Source organism: Phytophthora infestans, genomic scaffold (genome assembly GCF_000142945.1).
Source record: "Phytophthora infestans T30-4 supercont1.2 genomic scaffold, whole genome shotgun sequence".
Taxonomy (NCBI): Eukaryota; Oomycota; class Peronosporomycetes; order Peronosporales; family Peronosporaceae; genus Phytophthora; species Phytophthora infestans.
In genome coordinates this window covers 242981-268004 of record NW_003303757.1, presented here as the reverse complement: position 1 = coordinate 268004, position 25024 = coordinate 242981, and the positions used below count along the sequence as shown (strand labels likewise).

Sequence of the window (25024 nt, the reverse complement as noted above, 5' to 3'; positions counted from 1 at the left end):
CCTGAGCTTACCGAGCCACGGAGGACAGCAGTATGTGGTGTAGTAGAACACACAAATATCGTCAGATGTGGATTCTTACACAAACCACAACGAATCGCCGAGTTAGGTCGGCGGTTTGTATGGCCTGCGCAGAGGGTGGTCCCCTCGCGGTCCCGGCCCTTCCGGGACAGACGAGTGGCTCGCTTCCACTCGGTTCCGACTAACCAAGTCAGATCACTTCCGAGGCTCCGCCGAGTTTGGTTCGGCTGAGCTCGTTCACAACCCTGTGCCCTCCACCAAAGGATGGACGACGGCGCGCGAGCGCTTTTACAGGTCACCGAGCGCAGAGGCAGCTCAGCTAGAAGTGTTACGGCACCCGGGCTATCCGACGTACCGGCCCGCTGAGTATGCGGGACTTTCTTTCGCGCGTAGCGAGACTTTGTCCTACCCGGACCGACCTTATCTCTTGGCGCTACCAGTCAATACCCTACAAGCTATGCCTCTCGAGTATTGACGGCAGGCATAATCCAGCCCTATGCAGGGACTTACCGGAAAAGTGTACACGTGTCTTGGACTAGGAAAATTCTGCTCTGTTATCTTCTGGGAGCCTTTTCGGCTCCTCCTATTTAATCCTATGCTTCTCATACAAATATCTAGTGAAATGTAGTCGTTTCGGATCTCTACCGACTCTTCAGCTGAGTTCCGGCGGCCGTTGAGCTCAGCGGCTATCCGGATAGCATATCCGGACAGATCGCCGAGTACTTACCGTGATCCTTGGCTCCTAAGCTCTGGGTTATCAGACCGAGCCGATTCTTGACCTAAAGTAGGTCGGCGTATGGTCGAATCTGGAAATCCCTACACCACAGTTGCCGCTAGCACATCAAGTGCTGTTGCCGGATTGAAAGTGGGTACAGCACTGTCACTAAATTCACTCACATGAGAAACATTGTTTATGGCTACAGCCATATCACTATAGTACCCCTCTTTAGTGACACTGGATACACGTGCAGCGTCGGCGCGTGCTGCACCATCGTCAGCCACGCGTCCTCCCGCAGCCACGCCGCCCCCGCCGCGCGCCTTGTCGCTGCTGGGGTCCCTGGCACTTTCTCCCGTCGATGATCCCGCCGCCGAGTCTGCTGAACTGCACGCCAGCGCGCCTTTGCCCGCTTCCGCGCTCGAACTTTGGCAGCCGTGGACCGATTTCTCTTCACCATAGGGAATGGCCTGCTGTCCGCGTCCGCCGAAGTCGCTTGACCGTCCACGATGGCCTGCACTAGAGCCCGTGCCTTCCAAGACGAGCGTCCGCCGTAAGGTCAAGGCAGGGCAGCAACTAGCGCTTCCCTGGCGAACTTCGTTTTGATTGATTTTATGCTCAACCTCTTATCCCGTATACTCTGTGAGTTATGTAAATATGCAGGGAGGCCGTTAGTGTATAGCACTTCACATAACAGAGCACAGCAAACCTCCCTATACAAATACCTCTGTAGCTCACTAAAGGTATACCAGGAGGCAGTCTAATTATGGTACCACCAGCCATTCTTGCAGCGGCATGACACCACCGCTGCTCGCTACTCTAATATATCTTCTTCTTTTCTCGTCTTTTTCTCAAGTACTCCTACGCTCTCTACGATACCCGTCATAACATTTAAATCTAGAATACTTTCTGGAGAATGGGAGCAGAGCTTGGCTGCTCAAAGATTCATTAAATTACTGAAGTATTTACGCGTAGTACTGATTCAAGACGCAGCGGTACTGTTTCAGAACCTCCCTACTAGAATACAGCAACATCAGTTATTTGGTGAACGTTTTCAGTAGTATCGAACTCAACTTTTGGCTGCCATCCAGTCAGCTCAGGACCTCATCGAGTCGCAACCTTAATTATAATAGCTTTGCCTCACCTCTCTGAGCAAATTAGAGCCCAACACGCAGCAGTCATGGATAAAGTAGAAGCAAGGCATCTCGATGCGATGAAGCAAATGCAGCAGATGCAAGGACAGCTCACCTCATTTCTTCATGGCGAGGTAGCCTTCCGGTTAATGCCGCTTCCTAATAACAGTGCAGCACTGAACAGTGATGCATGTACCTTGGTACGTGAGGGTACATTCAGCATCAAAGTAGAACTTACTCAGCAGCAAGTGTCACCGTCGGTCTGTCACCCTGTTCAATGTACGCAAGTCATGGGGTGAATGGCACGAATAATTGGTAAACCAGTTTTCTATTGAAACGCTAGAGCGCACGTATGGAACAAAGTGGCGATCTTCTGCAAACAATCACAGTTCTTTTTGAGACGCTTGTTGATCATCCAGTACGTCCAACGTTGTGTGCGAAGCGGGCGGTCTGTCCAATCCTCCATCGAAAATGCTGATTGTGAACGTGGTCGGAGAAGTATCGACGCATTTTCGAAATGGCTACGCAATAATGATCGCGACAATAAGAATAAGTTTCTATTTGGTTTAAACAAAGTACAATGCTTACCTTGACGTGGACCATAACTGATCTTGAGTTTAAATTAGCAGCTTGCTTCGGAAAATTTAGATCATAATGCAGCCATGATAGAAGCTGATACATCGGAGTTAGCAAAACGACGCTGTGTATCACGGCGGACGTATGGGCTTGCACTAAAAACGAATCCGCCGTCTGGGCTGGGGTACAAGTGCGTGATGAACTTGCAGCAACAGTGCTCCTTGCGCGACCGAGCACCACAGCAGTGATAGAATCCACTTAGCGCTCGAAGTCGTCTAGACGTCCGTGTCTGGGGTACCCCTGACGCCGGTGATGACACCGGTGGCGCTGTGGTATCAGTACACGCAGTGCTCGTCGGCGCCTTAGCCATGGCAGTGGCCATCTCAGACGCGGGCGGTGTTCGTACCGACGCTGCTTGGGTTGGATCTGCAGTGGCTAGAGCTTGCGTCGAAGTCGTGAATCTGGGCGTGGCGGTGGCCGAGGAGGATCTTCTGTCGTGGCGTTGGAGAAGGACGCTGCCGCACCGTTGCATGCCACCACATGCACGCCTTGATTGTAGCTCTGATAGACCTCATAAGTCAGCCTCAAGCTCGTATTCCGCGCTGCGTCCACATGGCAGCTTGTCATGCCGTGTTTACTACTGCTTGCTCTATCGGCAAAGCTAACCACAATTTTTGTGACAAATCTTCCACTGAACACATCGTATTTAGGTCATGACCTACTGTAAGTGCTGGTACGTGCAGATATTAAGTCAAACCCACCTGTACATCCAGATACCAGGTCCTCAGGTCAGGACTTGCTCGTGACTCTTTGCATTTTACTTTTATATACCTGAGTAGTGGTGCGCAAGTGATCCAATTGAAGAATGAACCCGACGACAACTGTAAGAGATTTACAAACCATCTTATCGGTAGTAATCCCTAGACTTTGGTAAAGTATGGTTTCCACATTCATTTAAATACAAACAAACAAATACATTAATGAGATCTTAAGCGATGACCAACAGCTCGAGGGACGAGGAGAGGTGTCCATGAATCAGCGAAAAAAGCAAAATAAAAGACTCAGGGTTTGTAAGGAGGGTGATGCGCTCCGGCTTAAGTGCGAAATGTCAGATATAAAAAAACACATATTTCTTCAGATAGGGCTACCGAACTATGGAGGCTTCGTTTGTCTTTTGAACTCAGGCTAAACTGTGATTTCTGGTCTAGGATAAAGGACAAAACAAACAAATGATTTGTTATTAATGGTACACATGAGCGTCCAATCTCGCAAAACGGTAGACATCATGATGAGCATACCCGGGATAGAATCCGTAAAGGGCTTTATGGAGAACCGTGTAAATGATGGTATTTCTACCAAGCCAAGGCGCTAGCTTTTGGTCCTCTTTTTGTCCTTTATTGTCAAGGTATTGGGGTTAACCACGTGCTTTTGTTATCTACCCTACCCAGCGACAGAACTGATTCATTTTTTTAAAAAGGCTTTTTTGACAGAACTCCGCTTGGCTGGGTTAAAATAAACGAGTTTATCTTATTGTACGTTTCATGCATTTTGGCGGAGACCTTGCTTATCTCAACGACTTATCAAAGTTGGAACAGCGATTTAGTCACTTGACGAGTAACATATTTAAGGGGGTTGACGACTTTGAGGACGAGTTGGGCTCAGATAATAACGAATGGCGGACATTCGAACCGCCATTCGCTGTCTAAACGCATTAAAGTCTCTGATATCAACTGCTCAAGGCTCTGACAAGCATGACCAAGTCAAGTGATCTTCGTTGGCGGGCGGTATCATTGATACATGTTTACGACGTTGATATCGCGCATGTTGCAAGCATTCTCGGTGTATCGAAAAGGTCCATAGAGAGGTGGTATGGGTGGTTTCTCAATCGAGGTACTGTCGAAGGAAAGGGTCGGAAGCAACGCACGTCAAGATGGCCGCAAAACGTGTGCCAATTTGTTCGTGAATATGCTCAGTCTCACCCGTGTTTCTACATCGACGAGCTGCGGTCAGCACTGAGAGCTCGCTTCCCTACACTGAGAAATACATCCGAAGCTACTATTTGTAGAGCTCTCCGCTTCGACCTGCACCTCACGCGCAAGGTGCTCAGCAAACGGGCAAGGGAGGCAGCTCCGGCGGAAATTGCGGTGTACTACAATAAGCTACTTCCATTTTACAATGGACCAGAGCAGCTCGTCTTCTTGGACGAGACAGCGAAAGCCGGTCGTGACTGTATGCGTCGGTACGCGTGGTCGCCGAGGGGTATTCCTGCCGTGGTGGACCTGCCGTTTAGACGGGGTGAGCGTGTCTCCGTGCTGGCTGCAATGGATACAACAGGTTTTTTTGCTTGGGAAATGACGAGGGGGACGTTCTCGCGCAGAGAGTTCCACAAGGCTTTTAGTGAAAAGATTGCACCATTGTTAAATCGGTGGCCTCTTCCTAGAAGTATTGTAGTTCTTGATAACGCAAAGATACACATCTATCGTGAACTGGAGGAATTAGTACACTCAACGGGTGCTCTACTCTTCTTTCTACCTCCGTATTGCCCACAATTAAATCCTATAGAGGTGTCATTCTCTCTACTCAAGCAATGGATCATCAACCACGCCAACATGGCATTCCAAACTAACCCCGAGGCCGTATTAGAGGTTGCATTACGAGATTGCACTCGTTCTAACGATTCTATAGGTAAAAATTTGTATCGAAAATGCGGATATTCAATAGATTTAGTTAGGTATGTATTTGACGATAGAGCAGATAGTACTAGATAAGTTATACTACAGCTTGCCTTCCATCATCGTCTACTCCGTCTTCTTTTATGTCTTCGTCGAAGTCGTCCGCTCTGTCATCTTCTACGTCAGCATGATCTAAATCGACTGCATCTTCGGGTACGGCAACGGTACGTACTGCTCGTTCGCGAAACGGCGGCCGGAGATCATATCCTGGTAAACCCAAAACTGCCCGAACCTCTTGGATGTTTAGGTCGATAGGTACTAGCACGCCGTTAATCATGATATGGATACGACGAGTCTCCGCATTTGCTGCGCTTGTCGCCGCCGCAACTTCGTGCTGGTGTTGTCGAGCGCGAGCGTCAATGTAGTTTAGCTGACGGAAGGTCTCGTTGTTCGGTTGAACAACTGGAGCATCGTCATGTTGCCGCGCTTGTACAGTTGCCCAGTACTCGAGCGATGCTGGCCCTGGGGCCTCTCGGTTTTCACTTCTCAAGGTCTCCGCTATATTGCGAGAGGCCTGGGCCATACGGACAGCTGTTGCCCGATGGATTGGGTTTGATTTTTTGACCCGGTTGACGTACATGAACAGAGCTAGCCGCTGGCTTGGGCTCTTTCTTCTACCCCACACCTTCCGCAATAGCTGTGAGAACGCTTCTGCGTCCTCGGGTAGACGCTTGTAGTCACTTTGTCGGGCGTTCACAGTGGCTTTAATGTAGACGCCAGCATCCGCTGGCCAAGTCACAGCCGAGTCGTCCTTCACCAAGAGTCGCAGCTTCTCCTTAAGTACTGCGTACCCTTCTTCAACCGAAAAAGTCATAGCACGTCGCGATCCGTGAACCGCTCTACAGTCTGCTAGAGGCTCTCCGATCTTAATAGTCACCTCTGCGTCGCACTCGTGGCGAAGCTCGCGTAGAGCAGCCTCTATTCTCTAGTTGCTCTCGATGATGAAACTTTTCGTCTGAATAAAGAAACAACGAGTTGGTCGTTTTATGGAAAGCGATTTATGTAAATAGCAACAACGACTTAGACAGCGAATAGAGCGCGCAAAATCAATGAAGTGGACAATACTTCCTAGTAAGCTTCACAAAAGTAGGCTCCAAAAAGTGCAATACCGGTAGAGGTTTGAAAGGGATACCGTACTTTTCAGTTAGTTCAGTACCGGTAATTAATAACGGTCTTCCTGCAATAATCCTGGTAACATGTTATCTTGAAGAGCTGCAAGCCACCACCGCCACACGAATGATAATGGAAGCGTTCGTGTGGCGGTGGTGGCTTGCAGCTCTTGTTGTCATCTAATCTTTTTATCTGGGTAATCCTGGTCATCCAATCTGTCGGCTTGGTTTTGACGGGAATGTTCGTCAGCCAATCAGAGGCCAATGACGTCGCTGTACCTATCTTCAACTGGTTCGATGCTCGCCATGATGCACTGCACAGTCTTTCATTCCAGAATTCGCTTTAGCACCATCAAGCTCAGCATTTAAATACTCCGGAGTATGGCAGTAGGAACGTTGACCCGAGTGGCATACGTTGAAAATGCCGATTTCTCTGGCGCAAATGATGCCGTGACCGAGATGCTAAGTACCGTAAACGAGTTCAAGACCCTCGGGTTTGCGACCATCGAGGCTGCCATTGCTGCCGTGAAGAAAGACGACGCAGAGCTCGTTGTTGTTCCTGTGGAGACAGCAACACGCGGTAGTTGCTATGAGACGTATGATCTCCTGCTCAAGTACGACCTGGCGGTTGTGGGCGAATCTGCGGGCCCGACCAGGTTCTGGACGGTAGCCAAGACGTCTGTGGAGCCTTCACTTAAGGCTGCAGCGTGCAAGACGTCGCTTGCATTCGCATTTGCATCGGGCAATGCTCATGGCCAGTTGTACCGTGCGTTGGACATGTTTGCGTCGCGCGAAATCGACCTGACCAAAGTCGAGAGTCGTCCATGGAGTAGCGCGCATCCGAGTGCTGGCAAGGCTGAGTTCATCTTCTACGTGGATCTGAAGGCTCGTCAGAGTGACGCAAAGGTTGTCGAAGCCATCGCAAGTTTGAGATCCATGTGCTCGTACGTCCGCGTGCTTGGATGCTACGCCAGCGGTGTATTGGAAGCGACAAACGGTGCTCCTAACGCTTCGACACAGGAGTTAACCATGGCACAGAAGTATCCCCTGAGCCCAGTGTTTGATACCACAAAAATTGCTAAGACTCTTGCAGTATTCGGCGTGACGAAGCAGATGGAAGCTGAGGGAAAGTCTGTCTACTCGCTGTGTGTGGGCGAGCCTGACTTCCAGCCGCCCAAGCGTGTCTTGGACGCTGGAATCCGAGCGATTCAAGAGGGCAAGACCAAGTACTGCGATATGCGCGGCATGGCTGACTTGCGTGAGATCATTGCGAAGTACCTTAAAGTTGCAAAGGGTGTGACATATGACCCCAAGGAGGTCCAGGTGTGCGGTGGTGCTCAGCAGGCTCTATACAATGTCATTCTTGCCATTCTACGTCCTGGTGACAAGGTCTTACTGCCGTCGCCGTACTGGGGGAGCTACGAAGGTATCCTCGCTCAGGTCAAAACGCAGATGGTTCAACTACGCAACACTCTGGAAGAAAACTACCTGATTAACCCGGTGAAGCTCGAGGAGACATTGACTGCGAACCCTGAGATCAGAATTCTCATCCTATGTAACCCGAGTAACCCTGCAGGTACTCTTCACAGTCCCGAGCAACTCGAGCAGATTGCTGCAGTTCTGCGTAAGCCTCAGTTCCGTCATGTTATTGTCATCTCGGATGAAATCTACGAGCAACTTGTGTACCAGGACGAAGGCGCTTCTAAGCGAGTTTGCAAGAGCTTTGCTACGATCCCCGGAATGTATGAGCGCACGGTGTTGATCAATGGGTTCTCCAAGGCGTACGCTATGACTGGCCTGCGAATTGGCTACATGGCTGGTCCTTCGCACTTTATTGAGCCTTGCTACTTGATGCAAGGACAGCTGACATCCTGTGCAAACAGTGTGGGTCAAGTGATGGCCATCGAGGCCATGAAGATGGAGCTGGATGCGATTGAAAAGGGCGAAGTTCGTGTTGCTGAAAACTTGCACGGGCTGGACTTGAAGCGTCAGTACATCGCTAAGCGCCTCCAAGCGATGACCAACGTGCGCTTTGCATATCCGACGTCGTCATTCTACGTTTTCGTAGACCTTGGCTTGCTTTTTGAGGGCAAGAAAGCCTACACTGCCGAAGGTGAGGAGATTCACAATGTCGACGACTTCTGTGACTATTTGATCCGCAAGAATGGAGTCGCAGTGGGACCCGGATCCGACATGGGCGAGCCTCACGGGCTGCGGATTTCATACGCTGGTTCTATGGACACAATGATTCACTCCATGGATGGCTTGGACGTTGCGTTGAAGTCATTGACCTTCAAGTAGGCTGACACTCACGTGTGATAAAACTGTATACAGATAGAAAGGAGGCAATGGATAACACGGTGTGTTGATTTAGTTCAATGGCTCTAGTACAAGTAGCTCGTACGGGAGCCATCACAGTCGACACATGATTGGGGACAAGGGGCTGTGGAATACACCACCTTCACCCTCAACGTTTCATCGTGTGCGACTGTAGTAATGTTGGAATGAGACCAGCGACCTACATACCGTGGACAAAAGCACGAGGCTCTGCTTGTTAGCCAACACGCCAGCGGAAGTTCCGTCGAAGACAACAGCGTGCAAAACGTCGCTCGCATTTGCTTATGCGTCGAGCAATATCACGGTCAACTGTGTACCAAGTGTTGAGCACCTTTCGGTCTCGTGAAATCGAATTGAGAGTCGTCCTTGGAAAACCATCGACCCGGGTGCTAAGCTACGAGTAGTTTGTTTACCAAAAAAGCCTTCGCTATGATTCCAGACATGTGCCCCATGCTACTACATGTACATCAAAATCAAAAGCATTCAAATTCTAGCAAGAATCCTACAAATGATTTACTACGTAGTTCCTTAAAACTGCTTAGTGTTCGTCTCACACTCGATAGCAATCAACCAGATTGCACGTTGTGTAGAGGAAGAGAGGCAGCACTAAGTTGTCAATCTGTGCAGTTGCCGCTTCTAACACGGTCGTCAAGAAAACTGCAGCAGTAAGCAGAATCACCTATATCGATCGAAGAAACAATGCAATCATAAGTGCTAAGAAAGGCCTCGTGACAAAGTTGATGTTCGTACCTGCGTGTAGTCTCCGTTGACGAAATAACGCGTGTGATAGTTCTGAAGCGATATCGACGCAAGTACCATCGTAATAAATACTGCGACCGATCCTTCCACGGTCTTGCTGCCGAAGATTTTGTGTTTACCGATGCGTGAACCCACTACAGCTCCCATTGCATCTCCGATACCCAGCGCCAGAACTCCAGCATTCATTACAAGTGGAGAAGACGCGCTTGAAGAAGGTACAAGCCACAATGGCAATGCACATCCGAGTAGCAGATACGAATGGGTCAAGATGACACGTCCAGCTTCGCGATGATCGATAAACGACCTCATAAACTTAGCGATTGTGCGACCGAAAGGTGGTAATGATAACGCACGAACGCACTCCACGAGGCAAAAGACGCTAAGAGCAACGCCGTAGCTCAGCGATAGCATGGGGGCATCAAATAGTGATGCTGGTCCCAACATCAGTACCACCAAAAGGTGGAATAATTTTCTTGCCACAATGTTGCGAAGCGCGAATTTGTTCGAGATAAACCCAAACAACGGGACCAAAATGACCAGACAAGCTGTCCAGTATCCCATCAGCGCAAATCGAGTCGGTAGCGGAAGTGACAACGAGCTGCTTGACTCAGTGAGGAAGTCAAACAGCCATGCAAATGGATTCCACGTCTGCAACAAGAAGCAGCTCCACGGATACACCACACCACCCACCACAACTGCAGCTGTAAGCACAAACTTGGCACTTCCGTAAACAGATAGCGGTTGCATGATTGCGGTAGGCGACGGCGCTCCATGAGACTGCAAGAGCGGAATTAAAGCAACACACACCAACAGTGATCCGAGCATTCCAGCTTCCAACGCTAAGACAAAGTCCGGTCGGTCTGCGTCGAAAATGAGCCACGAGTGCAGGACGCTCGGTGGTAAACTGACCACGTCATATTCATTTAGCTACATAACAACACGAAAAACCTGTTACAAACTCGTGCAACCTAAATGTTCAGTGGATCCAGATACTGGAACGTACTCTGTTTATGGTGACCAGAAGCAGATCGAAAGCACAAAGTCCAATGCCCTGTGCCACGAGAAGTGCCTCTCCGACGGTAAACGAGCGAGGCAGAAGCTTGAAACCTGCAGTCAGCACAGCTGCCACCAAGGCTCGGCCACCCGTCGCCAACAAAACCCTCCACTCTGCCTCAACTGGACTGAGTAAGCCGAGCACCACCGGTAGCAGCACCACGTCCACGAGAATATTTACACTGAACGAAGTCACTGTCCCAAAAACGATAACCTTGAAGAGCAGACTAATACCGATGGAAATGCTGGTCCACGCGTAAAAGAAAGTAAAACACGAAAAAGTATCTTCCAGGTAGATTCCTGCCAGAAGGCGACTCAGCAGCACCAGAGGGGGAAGCATGCAGCCCACAACAAGTCCGGCGTCGCGATCTTGCCTGTAAGGCGCTCTTAGAGATCTGGACGGAGCCTGAGGTCGATAGATAGACCATAGGATAGCGGAGAAGCCAAGGACATGCAGCACGAACAGCACGTGCGACATCGTTGCGGATTGAAGCAGCCAATGCTCCGCCTGGAGCGACACCGCCGCCGCGCTCTCCTGTAATTCTTCCTTATGAACTAGGTGTGTGACCCATGCAGCCGTCAGCGACAGCACCAGCGCCTCAGCCACTTGAGCGCGGCGACTCTCGATCGCTGCTTTGAGCATACCAGCACCCTAGTTTGGAATAATTTGCAAGTCAAATTATCAGGTTTCAATAATATAACCACATTTTCAAACTCAACATTCATTTTTCATTTACGCAACATTTCGGTTACACGCTCCCACTTCAACGACATGTTACCATTAGTACGCCTGGCCGGCGTATTTCTTAAGCTGCACCAGCAGGTCCTGGTACACCCGCTCGTTCGCATTCTGGGCCCACGTGAAGTCCAAGTGCGAGAATGCGTCGATAGTCTTCTCATGCACGATGGTGCCGCTCGGGAGCCCGGAGCGGATCTGAGCGATGTCAGAGGCTGTCGCGAAGGTGTCTGTCGCGCCGATGTAGAAGCCTGTGCGAGGGTAAACCATTTTTCCGACTGGGTAGGCAGGCGGTTCGAAGCTGCCGTACACAGCCTTGTTCTTGCAGATAAGTGTCGAGCAGAGGTTGATGCCAAGAGCACGCAGACAGCTACAACCGTGGTCGTACGACGCGAAGGTGTTGTCGCGGATACCTTGCGCATAATGAGCCATGTTCCTCACCGACGTGCCGGCAGGAGTCTGGGATAGATAGACGGGAATGCGCGTAGCATTAAGATTATTGGACGGCCCAGCGATGAGACCGATGGCGGAGTCACAAAACTCGGCTACGTTGCTGCACACAACGTCCGACAAGAGCACGGTGAGCAGGTCACTGTGTGGCAGGAAGCTGGCAAAACCCAGATTGAGGAAGGACACGTCGACCTTAAGTTTGGCCAGGGCAACGAAGAGTGCAGCAGTTGCGTGGCCAGTCCAGGCAACTGGGGCCAGTGCTCCGAAGTAGTCGACCTTTTTCGCGACTTCCTGGTTCTTGGAGAACCCCACGAAAGCTTGTGTCGTTCCTTCCGAGTGACCGACGTAGCTCACTGTCGATCGACCGGTAGTGTCGAGGATGCGATTCAAGAATGCCGGCAGGTCGTACAGACCCATGTCCTCCCATGTGAAGTCCCAGAACTTGTCATTGTCGGTGGAGTAGTCGAGGTGCGTGCGGGACCACGTTGTACCGCGGTTGTTACCGAGCCAAACGTCAAAGCCAGCATCCGCCAGCACGTACGCCAAACTCTGATTGCGAAAGTTGGAGACGAACGTGAAGCTGCTGTCAAGCAGTCCGTGCTGCACGAGGACAGCGGGTTTGCTGGTAGCGGCAGCGGCACCCGACTGACTTTCGGCGTAGGTCTTCGGGAGGCGATACATCGTGAGCACGTAGCGATCAGAGGTGGTGACTTGGTGCGTCTCAATCGCGTAGCCACGGGCTTTGACGATCTCCACGACGGACTTTCCCACGTCTGGGTCCGCTGCAGCTATCTTAGCTTCCTGGACAAGCGCGACTTGTTCCGTAGCGCGGGTGACACTCAGCAGAAGCACAAGGCTCAGAAGTAGCACACCGAGAGCTTGAAAACGCATGATGGACGATGATTGACAAGCAGAGGTCTTGAGGAAGTAAATTTCAGAGTGAGAATGCTCTTGTAAATGCACTTGCCTCTGTTTGAGCCAAGAGTAAATCCATGTAAATGCGCAGACTGATCCCTGGAATTCAATGCGCAAGTTGCACGTGCTACATCTTCGAATAGTACCAAAAGGATGACATTGAATTGTGTTTCTTTCTCGGTCCAGAGTCCTGAGTCAGGGCCAAACACTCAGAGGGATGTTGAAGCTACTTGTCCAAGTTGAAGCTTTGCAATGGAGTTGTCATGAATTGTGCACCTGTCATCATCTGGTCGCGGTTACACTATTCAGTGAATTGTGTTGTACTCACCTTCGACTTTACCTATACTTCAAAAGAGCTTGACATACCGCTCATAGGGTCTCACCAGGATGACGCGAGTACAGTACCTGGATAACAGAGCTTGGCTGAAAACGCGTTGCAGCCTGGGGTCTACACAAAAAGCTCACCGAAGATGTTGGCCTGGACTCATATATCGTCGTATGCAGACTTCATTGTGATGCAGTTGGAGCAAGTCCAAAGAACGCAAACACACCGAGAAAATAGAGTCTCATCTTCAATGGACACCCGATACTACTGTACACGTGGTAATCAAACGCTGATGTCGAGGAGCACGCTCCAGCCTGGAGCGTGCCTGGAGCCCAGGCAGCCTGGCAGGCTATGCTGACTCAACTTTTTTACATCTAGTATTGTACTACTGTACTGCAAGTAGTGCATCAGTTGTGGTAAATAAATCAACACAGAACTTAGGTATGGGAGAAAGTACCCCATGAACTTCATCATGGCATGAAGTACTTGATCACACAAACACAGAGCCATCACTGTCCTGATGGAATCAGCCCCAAACTTTGGGCCAAAGCTCACAGGACTTTCAAAGATGAGGTACCGACCGACATGGGTGTCAGAAATAAGGTGCGTTGATCCCTTATCCTTAGGGGCACCACCAATTGATGGCATTCTATTCACCTTACTTCTTCGACGTAAACCCGAACGGGTCAGGTAGCTGGCCGTATTTGCTCAGAATTGAAAAGTCCGAGCTTTCACCTACCGATGAAGCAGATTTACCATCCTTCTCCTCTATGACAGCCGCAGTAGGTATGTTTATCGAGACAGCAGGGTGTGTTTGCAATACGTTGGCAACCATGGCATCCTCACCGATCATTCGAGCTTCGATGGCGTGTCAAAGAAGCCCCAACCGGTAAAAACTCGCCTCACAGTACAGCTCACGCAATTCCTCGACGGCATCTGGCAGCTTGTTATCTCGCAAAAATGCGAGAATTAGCCGAAAGACCCAAAAATCGCGGTCGAAGAAGAACGATCCGTCTTTGTCAGGGCGAAGTTTCGGAGATTTCGTGCAAAGCTGAGCAAGGATCGAGAAGCGATCTCGAGTCCAAATCTTCACAGTCGACTTGAACAACTGCACCAGAAATGAGCCCAAGTCAGCTAGACGGGAACAGCGCACATGCAACTAACGAAAAGATAACGCACCTGGCCACCCACATTGAAGACAATCACTGTTTCCTCGGGCAAAAAGCAAAAATGCTTGCTCACATTCGTCTCAAACCTACAGGAGATACGAAGCAGCACTTGAGCTTTTACGTCGCTAAATAGTGGCTACCTTGTGCCATAGATATGTACATACTCATTGCGTCTGGCGTCAAACTCTCGCTGTGCATCCTCCACGCTCACCCACTCGGCTACCACCTTCTTCTTTTCCTCTACGAGCTAAAAGCGCAACACGCACCAGCCTCAGCCGCTAAAGCCTTTCTGCATTAGTCACTGCAGCTGACCTTCTTCTCCGCGCTCTCGATCAGTGTCCACTCACGCTCAAGTTCACGCCGCAAGCCCTCGCGAGACAACATCGTCTCTTCAACTTCGCCTCTTCAACATTTTTAAGGTTTATCTTGGAAAGATGAAATTTGACCCAGGTGAAAAAAACTGGGGTTTAATGTTCCCGGTTTATCCCATCGGTTTTGGTCCAACCAATGGCTGTCATCCCCCCAGTACTAAAGCTTCCTGCAGACACCATGGCGATCTCGGGTATGCGATGGGGCGATGAGGAGGACGACCTGCTGCCGCAGCGCGTGGAGAGCGAGCCGGACTCGAAAGGCGTGCGCCAGATTGTAGAGTGGAAGGTGAACGAGGCTGGCGACAAGGTCAAGGTCACCAAGAAGGTTAAGAAGGTGACGGAGGTGGAGCGCATCAGCAAGCGCGCCCTCGAACGCAAGAAATGGGCCAAGTTCGGCGACGCGCTGGACGACGGCGATGGAAGCAACGTCACCTACATGCCGCATGAGGAGGTGACGCTCGAGGACCCCAACGCTGACCAGGTGCTGCCCGGTGAGAAGAAGGAGGAGGAGAACATCTTCGCTGGTGTCAAGAACTCGTCCATTGTGGTCTGTCGTCACTGTGGTATGGTTGGAGATCACTGGACGCTCAAGTGTCCTTACAAGGACACGCCCAAGGAGGAGCTGGAGCAGGACATGGCCAAGCGCGCCGAGTCTGGCGAGGCGGCTGCCCCCGCTGCCGCGTCCGCCGAGCCTGCTGCTCGCGGCTCTGCTCTGGACGGTGCCTTTGGCTCCAGCAAGTACGTCCCTCCTAGTCTTCGTGGCCGTGCGAGCGCTGGTGGAGACGCTGGTGGCGACAACTCACGTGATGACAGCGCTACGCTGCGTGTGACCAACGTGTCGCCCGACACACGCGAGGACGACCTTAAGGAGCTGTTCCGCGCTTTCGGTCCAGTGGCGCGTGTGTACCTGGCCAAGGACCGTGAGACGTTCCAGTCTCGTGGCTTTGCCTTCGTTAGCTTCATGTACCGCGAGGACGCCGAGAAGGCTCTGAACAAGCTGCAGGGCTACGGCTACGATCACCTTATCCTCAAGCTGGAGTGGGCCAAGCCCTCCAACAAGCCCGCGAACGACGATGCTGGCAGTATGGGCACTACGTTCCGCTCCGGATACGGTAAGGCTCTGCCGCAGAACGTGGCTCCGCCTCCGCGCAAGTAGGTAGCATGGCGTTAATAAAGGTTGTCGAGCTTCCTGAATGCATCTACCGGTAGTAATAAGTTCATGTTTTTAGCCTTGGTATTCTTTCGTGTCAAGACTTCGAAGTGCTCATTAAGCTGCTTCGTCACCCACATCAACAATCACAACGAGCGTGTTGCTAATAAATCTTCTACATCGCTACGTTTCCCGATCTTCCAGACGGTGCTGTAGTGGCGCATTATCTAGCGTAAATACTCAAATTGTATACTTTATCAGGCGCGTAACCTAAAAAAGACATACAAAGGTTAAGAATGCCGTGAATTAAAACAGATAACTCTTCCACCACTTCAAACTGCTCTATCCCATTCTATCCTTCACAATTCAAAGCGTCGGAAGGAGTTCAACTGGACTTGCCTCGCTCGAACGACATTCCAGCTTTTTGAATATGAGCGAGCAGCAGTTTCCCGAGAGTCTGGCGTGGGTGGAGCGCGGCTCTGTCCTCATTCGCCGCATGAATTCGGAGCGCATCGCTGAAGATCCGCGTGTGCGTCGCTTTCTGCTCAAGCTGTCGCTGCCTCCGTCGCCCACCGAGGTGACGGCCATGGAAGCGATTGCAGAGGAAAATGCAAATGGCGACAACGAGGAAAAGATGCCGGTACCTTCACCGCCTCCATCTCTGCTTCTGGATGCCCAAGAGAGTTTTGAGGCCATTGAGGCAGCCAAGGATGCCAACGACATCAAGCAGGAGAGCGAGAACACAGCTTCCAACACATACAGAGTATTGCTGTGGACCTACAGACTGCAGGCATCGCTACAAAGTGCCGTACAATACGCACTCTTCGCCAAGACCAGCGAGGACGGATTTTTCATTCAAATAGCCCCAAGGTTTGCGACATTCGAGGAGAGACGGAGAGCTGTTTGGTACTGAACGCGATTAATTGTTACGATTGGTAGGGTTTATTGCGTGGCGCCGCCACATATTACAACGTTCAGTCGGCTTTTGGGTGCGTACTCGTCAGCGCGTAATTGGAACGCGGCGGTGAAGGTGTTGGAGCAGTTAGATTCTCAGATGTCGAAGAGGTACGGAACTACTTCAAGCTGATAATGGTTAATTTTCGTACAATTATTAAATATTATTGATGCTGAAGATTCGAAGACGGCGCGTGTGTATTTGACTGCGGGTTGTTTGACGGAGTAAAGAGGATGCACCACAAGTCGCTGGTGTTTGACGAGTTTTGCGGTACGTTGACCTGGTTGTAAATGCATTTAAATAATGAAATTGGGCTAACATGTTCTGCTATTAATTGCTTGGCACGATAGATGGACGGATTGCTTCCATCTCGTACTGCCGCGGACCTATTCCATCGATGCATTCCGGGTTCGTGGTAACCTCGACGGTGGCGGCATGGCTGGACTTAAAACCATCGAACGTTGCCATTTTACTGGCGCCAAATAACGAGCAAATGAGCGTGTTTGCGACGTGTTGTACGCTCTACTGCAACGATGCGTCCTCGTTCCCTGAGAACTTTGGAAATGAGCTGCTCAGCGCGTATCTGCATCATATCAAACTCGCAGAAACGTGGCCGGCTAAGCTTCAGCGAACATTTAGCGGGAATGACCCGAAAAACGCAGCATACACTGGTGGATTGCCGCGGCCTCAAGCGCGGTACATTGCGGATTTTGGCAAGTTGCTCGAGATGCGTGACCGGAAACTTTCAGAGTGCGCCGACTTGCCAGCTCTGGAGGAGAAAAAGCAGAAGCTGACGGGAATCGCCGTGACACCAGCCGCTCGGCCGATCTACATCCGCCAGATTGATTTATTGTCGGACCCGAATTGTGGAGATGACGCTGCCAGCTCATCTCCTGCTGCGCTGTCTCCGCTGGCAGACATTTGTCGACCGTATTTCGTTATTCAGAATGAAAAGGGCGTTCTGTTTTCCAGCATGGTGAACGGAGTCAGAAACGTGGATCTTCACTCTGGACTGCACATGTACCGGGTGGGAAGACAGTTCAAAGATTGCAGTGACCTAATGCTCAAGATGTATCATTTACCGTTTGGGCGACAAGGGGAGTTGATTTTTGAGTGTCGACTACACGCCAGTATTTTGCTAGAACTACAAGTTGTCGAGGGAGAAGCGGGACTCAAGGAAGACGACAAGGGTGTCGTCACTCTAAGCCTCGAAAAGGGAGACTTCGACTGCATCTCCTCGACGTTCTCACTACCCAAACAGTTCACGGTCCGCATCTTGTACTCACACGACTCTAGCGCGTTCCCTGCAATGGAATCACCTTTGCCCATTCGACAAATGGAAGAGATCACCTCGGCTGGTGCGTCGTCGGCGGCAGCAAACGGTACCGCATCTCATAGCAGCTCATTTGCTGCGCAACGACGGCGCGATAGTGCGAAGGCTCTGCGGTACGATGGCCCGAGTGCTGTCACCTTCCTGTTGGGCCAACGTGATGTCCGGACGCCGTTCGGAGACCTCACATTAGAGAAAATTGATGTGATCCGGAAGGCGCATCGAAACCGTGTGGACATTTATCTTCTTTTCCACGTGGATGCTGGCCATGGCCAAACGAAAGTTTTGCCACTGCGTCATTTGTTCCGCTTTGCTCTTCCGGATGCTGTTCGAGAGAAAGTCGTCACGATGGGAGCGAGTGAAGAATCATTGGACGAGAACGTGCCATCTTCTTTTGACGTCGTTGCAGGTACGTGGTTTACTTTTGTCTGTTGGCTAGTCGACTTCTAACGTGTTGCGGGATGAGTTTACAGGAATAATGCCCTTCGACGAGGAGTACGCACGATGGCTGCAGCACTTGTATGAAACTGATTTGGGTACGTATAGCTTTTGTGAATATGCTGTTGTTAATCACATTTTTAACCTCGCTGGCTGTTCTTGTTGTGAACGAAGATACTCCAGGAAATAATAACGACGATGAGGTGTGCACAAACTACGTGATTTGACTACTTTCACATGCATAACGACTGACATGCTGAATTCCTTTGCAGTTTGTGAGGGGAATTCCAGTGACTGACGTTCAGCCTAGCTTAGACTATCGTATCGGTGAGAAATCCTTTCTTCATTATCGTGCAGTTGGTAGTGCCCCACTCACACGAGTATTTTTTCTTGTCTTGCAGTGAGCATTGAGACTGAAGTGAACGAACCGCCTCCTCCTGCTCGAGACCAGCAAGGCCGCCGTCCTCACACCACGAAAGCGTACGTCGGAACGCGAAATCCATTGTCACTTTATGCAAGGGATATCTGACGAACTAACTTGTGCGTCTTTTTTTTTCAGCCGCGGCGCGTCAGCTTCGTTGATCCACCAGCTTCCAACGTACACCTTCAGTACGGCCAAAGAACACAACGACCAAGGGAATCCAGAGTACGTTTGTTTCATAACAGCACTCACACAATTTCGCGTGCACTCCACTTACGTTCTGGTTGCTTCTGCGTGTAGTTGTTTGATCTGCCGCTGCAGCTTCGAAGTCGGCGAGGAGATTAAATCACTGCCGTGCTTTCACTCGTATCATTCCGACTGTGTCGACTCGTGGCTGTCGCTGAACAAGGTGTGTCCAGTCTGCCAATTCAGCGTCGACCAAACGCAGCTCTAAGAGGCACAAAGCTGTGACGTTCACAACGGTGAAAGGGTGCAACCAAATGAATACACATGTGAATTGATAATTTATCCATCTCAAGCATCAAGAGAAGCCTTGTACGAAGTTGTCATTACACGACTCGTTGATCTGCGAATGATTGTTCATCAACGGCCAACAATTCGTGCGTTTACTACTCCAAGAGGCTTGCTTAGTGATTGATCAGGAAAGCTTGGACAACGCCGATCGCAACGCCCAGCACGCCGCCCATTATCACGAGTTTCCACTCATCCTCCTCAAAGATGGGGTGGAGCAGGTTCTCGAACTGCTCCGAGCTCAGCAGCTTCATCTTCTCGCGGAGTGTAACCTCCAGGTCCATAGCGACAGTAGCGTAGCTCTCGATCTGGCGCAGGCTATCCGGGAAGATCTCCACGATGTGGTTGGTGACATCTTCCTTGATATTGGCGTACATCTCCTCGCCAATACTGAAGTTAATGATCTTTTGCGTCGCTTGAGTGGCAGCGTTAACAGCTTCTTGCACGTTGTCGTACACGAGCTCAAATAGGCGATCGGAGTACGGGCCTTTGAGAATGGCTTCGAAGATATTGCGCGAGTTTAAAACATCACTAGCAACCATCTTTCCGTACACCTCAGCGACTTCATTTTGACGACGGAGGAACAGACCGTGGAAGGTGATACCGCAGTATCTCTTGGGGTTCACCGGTTCAAAGATCATCTTGAGAGCAAGCCAGTTGGTGATAGTACCAACGAGTAAGCCGATTACCGGGAACACCACGATACGATCCGAGTACACGAACCAGATACCCATCTGCATAAGACCGAAGATTCCTCCCATGTAGGCACCTGAGTTACGGATGAAGGCCAGCTCCGAGTAGCCGCAGGTTACGAACATGTTGACGAGAAGCTGCTTGTCCTTGCACATGTTGGTCACTACCATGTCCTCCAGATCGAATACATCTTCAATGTTGTTGCGAATTTCGTCCATAAGCGCCTCAATGTGGGCAGGTGACTCCTCCTTCACCTTCTCGACGATCTCTTCCTTCACCTTGGCCGGGAGGACAGCCCACAGCTCGGGACTGTACTTCAGTGCCATGTCTTCCACAACCGTATGAATTGTGCTGAACAAAATAGGCTCCAGCTCCTTGACCACTTGTGCCGGTTCAATCTTCGCAAACACTTCCGACACCTGCAACAGCTGATGAGTCATGATCTGCACCGCCTGTCGAGCCATCTTTTCTCCCTTGTTCGGGACGATTCCTTGCCATCCGAAGCCCGTATTGGTGTCCGGAATCTGCAAGCAGCCTGTGTATTCGAGTGGGTAGAAAGTCATCCAGAGTGCCACCCAAATGTGGAAGTACGTGAACACCACACTGACGAGAGGGATCGATCCATACTTCACGAGATTCTCCGAGTCAATCCCGATGTCAGCGAGAGGCCCACGCAGTACCGTAAAGCAAAGAATTGCCAGGATAACAAAGAGCATAGTGCAGATCAGTACCGGGACGGAGGGAAGCTCCACCATCGGCGGGAACTTTACCGGCACAGTCTTGTGGGGTGATTCCCGTTTGACTTTTCCAGGCGAGTTAGCGAGCGGCACAAAGTCCGTCACGATTGCCAGCGTATCGTCGTTCGAAGCTACTTGTACCATACCCAGCAGTGTGAAGCGGAGGCTCGTAGCCAGGTCCTGCGGGTTAAGTTTTGCCCAGTCCGCGGGCGTAAAGCGCACGACCTCTCCGCCCTTGCGGCCCTTCAAAGGACCAACAAAGCGCGCATATCGACCATCCTCAAAACGCTTGAGCCACTCTTCGAGCTGCTTGGGCGTCCAGAACTCGGGATTCAGCAGCAAAGCTTGTTTGGTTTCACTCGACCGCGCCATGGGGAATACGGAGTTTTACGTGGCGATAACTCGGTGGATACGAGGCTAATAGAGACCAGGAAGGTAGCACAAGAGAGAGGAAACGCGTTGGATTGCACTGAACAGAGCAACGGACACGGGGAAGCGCAGATACACGCGCTGGTGCTGCCGCAGCGGAGCAGTGACCGCAAAAGGAGATAGACGGTAAGTGGCTGATGAAAACTGCTGAAGCGGTTGACGAGGGGAAGGTGACCCGTTTTTGTCGCTCATTTAGACTCTAATTGAGCAACGTCTTTTTCAAACTGAAAGGAATTCTCTGATTCTGCAATTTGAAATACCAAGTAAGTTTATGTTACAAAATAAAACTAGCCTTTGAAGAGCCTAGCAATACTTAAACAAGAGTTCATGAGAGTTCCGCCCATTTGTGTCGGCGCGATTGACGGTCTTTCCCATTTCTCACAATGTTGGCTGATTACGCCATTTTTCCTCTCTGAATATCTGTAAAATAAACTCGATACCGGTATGTACTATGTACCGGTATCGTGCAAGCTCGACCACCATATTTTTCACACTTATTAATAGAGCATCTGTACAGTCACACCTCCATAAATGACGCCCGATTGGCTCGGGAAAAAATGTCTTTTCATTTATAGAATTAGTCACATAAAGAAGTGACTACATGTAGCCATATTGCTGAAAGTAACTATCGAGTGTCCGCTGTCGCCTACGCTTCACCACTTGCGTTCGCACTAGCTTTGTCAAAGATTGCAGCATGCTCTGCTGGTCTTTAGTGTCCCCCTCGCACTGAAACAGAAATGTTGAAAGCTCCACGCAATAAGCAAGGGCTGTCGATGCAGGTACAGGTGGGTCATCTTCTTGGTTGTACTGTAACTACACAGATTCATATAGCTCACCCTGATCCAAAGGCTGGACAGACGACGTTAGATTAGGAGAAAGAAAGCGTACCTCGACGTTTGAATATGACCGGGTAATCTTGTGACTCGAGGCATTGTCAATCAACAGCAGGGCCTTGCGATTTTGAACAGCCATCTTTAAGTTGAAACTTTGTACCCACTCGGAGAATATTCGGGCTGTCATCCATGCTTTTTTGCTATTGTAGTATTGTACAGCCTTGCCTTTTAGCGCACGAGCACTCCCGCCAATAAAACAATGTGGGTTTTCTACTGTGTCAATCACGACCGGGTCTAACTTGTGCGTACCCGTTGCATTACAACAGAATGCTATTGTGATACGAGCTTTATCGCGTTCCTTTCCTTTTCTGCTCATAGTTGCCAATGTCTGCTGAGTGTGGCGGTGTCATGGTGCGAGCGGGGATTATAAAAGGAATATTGACGAGATTCAGCTTGAATTTAAAAGTGAGAAGGATTCTATGGCTGGTGGACGGTCACCTGTCCAGATAGAGAGTTTTATCTTCGGAATTGACTGTCATTTAGCGAATAGAGAGGGTTTTAGTCAATTAGAGGGGCTGGTATAATGAATCTCATATGCTTTGAGATACTACATTCAAGTTAAGAGCTAGTGGTCGGCTATAGAGGTTCAAATAAGGAGGTGTGACTGTATTAGTAGTACAGACTGTACCGGTAGTGCAATGGGTTCGTAGTTAGCCCTTTTAATAGCGTAGTGAATGACAATTTTGGAACATAAAAATGCAAGATTGGTGCACTACGTCTGCCACTGGCTGTAGAGTGGAAGTGGCTGGATTGCTCCCCTAAATAAGCGTAGCCTGTACCTCAAATACCCCTTTATATCAGATCACATAGATTAAAGGTAAATTTGACAAATCGCGAAATACCTGTGATTTTCCTATGAAACTTTATCAAGTCGCCCCCTACGCTTACTGAGGGAAACTTCTGTACATGCAATAAACCTGAAAATGCCAGTTTTCTATTTCAGTGATGCCTTCTCCACCAACACTCGCAGGTGCAAGTCTCTTCGGGGTGTACTCACGTAGGCTGTTCTCATTAGACTGCTCACTTCTTGTTGCAAAACGAAGAGCAGCCTCGTGTGCAACGTCGTCATCGTTCCAACCACTACGCTGCTCCGCCAGTACCTAAAATGAGAGTCCACGTTAGGTCAGCTCCTTATCTATTTAAATACCAATGATACGTACAGCAGCATGGAGGGAGGTATATAAAGTGACGTCAGGTCGAATCAAGCTTGACCAGTGGGTCTGAGTGCGTAGGTGTTGCGCGAAGTTGCACCCCCTTCGAGCTCCACGATAGCGTGAACGCGCCCCCAAAAGGTGGCCATCGACTGGTCGGTGCCAATGGCTTGGTCCTCTGTGACGTTCACCTGCGCCTGGCATAGGTGAATTTCTTCACCTCGCTCCCAACCCTATTGCTTTCGTTATGACTGGTTCTGTTGGGGCTGGTACCAGAGGGAAGGGGGGGGATTGTGTACTAGCTACTGTGGAGCTAGTGGATAACGGGGTCGTTTTCACTACGGAATAGTGGAAAATCATACGCAATCACGTTACTTTAGAGTTACTTACAATCACTATCACTACGCCGGTAAAGCCGGCAAAATGCAAATCGTGCAATGGATGTCCACTAAATAGTTCATTGTACTACCAGTATAGATGCTCTTTGATTTCAGAAAAGACTTCATCAATTATCTTAAACCAATCAACAGTCGAAAAAAAGCACCTCATAAAAAACAGTCGAAAGTCATACTGTACATTGTACACCGAACTTAAAAAAGCGCAAGGAAAATAGTGTAATTGGTCGCTTTTCCAAAAAAGCTATGAAGGCGAGTAGTGGCTGATTCTCGTGCTTACCCTACTCAAGTACTAACAGAAGATAGCTAGACAAAAGGCTGAGCAGGAGGGCACTGGCTCAGATTCGAGAATGCTGTGCGGCGACAGCAAGATCCCTCCAGAGTGTATTCAAGACTTAGGAGATGATTGGCTGCAGTACCACTAACTTACAGACCCCATGAGCTAATCTGGAGGCCAGCAGCGGGTGACGGCTCAGGCGAGCTTCCAGAACCAGCACACATGTACATGCACTTCACACTCCTACTCAAACACGGCTGCTTCATCATCTTGAATGCAGTCCGTGATCATCTCACAATGCTATGTGTAGTACTAACATGCCTTCTGTCCAGCAGGGCAGCGCTTGTCCTGGCAAAAGTCATTTTTCGTCGAGTAATAGTAGTAGCTCTCATTAAATTTTCACTTAGCTTCTCAATGTTCCGGTAGCGGGAGGGCCTTCAACATCTCACTCCAACGCTCAAACTTCACATGAACAATCGCTTTTCTTGGTCAGCACGTCAGCCACAATGTCGTTCGTCCCGACATGATCTGTCCTCAACCGCTTATCTTCAACGAGATGGCGAACGAGATGATACTTGCTCTCCATGTGCTTCGTCTTTGACTGTTTTAGCTGATAGGTAGATACTTCCTCGATTGTCTCCGAACAGCACAGGACCCTCAACTTCCCATTTCAGCCCCACACATAGTACTAGCATCCACAATAGATTCTTTGTCCCTTCATTTATCGCTACGTACTCCGCTTCGGTAGTACTTTGAGCATTGATCTCCTGCTTCCTTGAAGCGTACAACCACTACGCTGCTCCGCCAGTACCTAAAATGAGAGTCCACGTTAGGCCAGCTCTTTATCTATTTAGCTACCAATGATACGTACAGCAGCATGGAGGGAGGTATATAAAGTGACGTCAGGTCGAATCAAGCTTGACCAGTGGGTCTGAGTGCGTAGGTGTTGCGCGAAGTTGCACCCCCTTCGAGCTCCACGATAGCGTGAACGCGCCCCCAAAAGGTGGCCATCGACTGGTCGGTGCCAATGGCTTGGTCCTCTGTGACGTTCACCTGCGCCTGGCATAGGTGAATTTCTTCACCTCGCTCCCAACCCTATTGCTTTCGTTATGACTGGTTCTGTTGGGGCTGGTACCAGAGGGAAGGGGGGGGATTGTGTACTAGCTACTGTGGAGCTAGTGGATAACGGGGTCGTTTTCACTACGGAATAGTGGAAAATCATACGC

General features: G+C 50.1%; 8 protein-coding genes across 8 annotated transcripts; 3 read left to right on the top strand and 5 right to left on the bottom strand.

The window, feature by feature from the left end:
- Positions 1 to 797: 797 nt before the first annotated feature.
- On the bottom strand, positions 798 to 3345 carry PITG_01189 (uncharacterized protein; the record flags this gene model as incomplete). The annotated part of the gene is made up of 7 exons (XM_002907821.1): positions 798 to 834; positions 959 to 1252; positions 1703 to 1747; positions 2217 to 2316; positions 2578 to 2868; positions 2967 to 3003; positions 3343 to 3345. The coding sequence occupies 7 exons, from the start codon at positions 3343 to 3345 to the stop codon at positions 798 to 800; spliced, it is 807 nt and encodes a 268-aa protein (XP_002907867.1).
- A 3283-nt stretch (positions 3346 to 6628) lies between these two features.
- PITG_01188 (aspartate aminotransferase, putative) lies at positions 6629 to 8662 on the top strand (the record flags this gene model as incomplete). Its single annotated transcript, XM_002907820.1, has 1 exon — positions 6629 to 8662. One exon carries the CDS (start codon positions 6665 to 6667, stop codon positions 8582 to 8584), a length of 1920 nt encoding a protein of 639 aa, XP_002907866.1.
- Positions 8663 to 9170: 508 nt separating this feature from the next.
- On the bottom strand, positions 9171 to 10204 carry PITG_01187 (dolichol kinase, putative; the record flags this gene model as incomplete). Its single annotated transcript, XM_002907819.1, has 2 exons — positions 9171 to 9299; positions 9371 to 10204. 2 exons carry the CDS (start codon positions 10202 to 10204, stop codon positions 9171 to 9173), a joined length of 963 nt encoding a protein of 320 aa, XP_002907865.1.
- A 927-nt stretch (positions 10205 to 11131) lies between these two features.
- PITG_01186 (lipase, putative) lies at positions 11132 to 12906 on the bottom strand (the record flags this gene model as incomplete). Its single annotated transcript, XM_002907818.1, has 2 exons — positions 11132 to 12568; positions 12900 to 12906. 2 exons carry the CDS (start codon positions 12904 to 12906, stop codon positions 11214 to 11216), a joined length of 1362 nt encoding a protein of 453 aa, XP_002907864.1.
- A 610-nt stretch (positions 12907 to 13516) lies between these two features.
- Positions 13517 to 14225, bottom strand: PITG_01185 (uncharacterized protein; the record flags this gene model as incomplete). Its single annotated transcript, XM_002907817.1, has 4 exons — positions 13517 to 13716; positions 13765 to 13966; positions 14038 to 14113; positions 14188 to 14225. The coding sequence occupies 4 exons, from the start codon at positions 14223 to 14225 to the stop codon at positions 13517 to 13519; spliced, it is 516 nt and encodes a 171-aa protein (XP_002907863.1).
- A 342-nt stretch (positions 14226 to 14567) lies between these two features.
- On the top strand, positions 14568 to 15635 carry PITG_01184 (eukaryotic translation initiation factor 3 subunit G, putative; the record flags this gene model as incomplete). The annotated part of the gene is made up of 1 exon (XM_002907816.1): positions 14568 to 15635. One exon carries the CDS (start codon positions 14577 to 14579, stop codon positions 15552 to 15554), a length of 978 nt encoding a protein of 325 aa, XP_002907862.1.
- A 343-nt stretch (positions 15636 to 15978) lies between these two features.
- Positions 15979 to 19146, top strand: PITG_01183 (uncharacterized protein; the record flags this gene model as incomplete). Its single annotated transcript, XM_002907815.1, has 11 exons — positions 15979 to 16418; positions 16488 to 16613; positions 16682 to 16773; positions 16854 to 17355; positions 17635 to 18242; positions 18307 to 18369; positions 18446 to 18474; positions 18544 to 18598; positions 18673 to 18751; positions 18831 to 18917; positions 18993 to 19146. 11 exons carry the CDS (start codon positions 15979 to 15981, stop codon positions 19144 to 19146), a joined length of 2235 nt encoding a protein of 744 aa, XP_002907861.1.
- Positions 19147 to 19183: 37 nt separating this feature from the next.
- Positions 19184 to 21186, bottom strand: PITG_01182 (uncharacterized protein; the record flags this gene model as incomplete). The annotated part of the gene is made up of 1 exon (XM_002907814.1): positions 19184 to 21186. One exon carries the CDS (start codon positions 21023 to 21025, stop codon positions 19340 to 19342), a length of 1686 nt encoding a protein of 561 aa, XP_002907860.1.
- Between the last annotated feature and the right edge of the window lie 3838 nt (positions 21187 to 25024).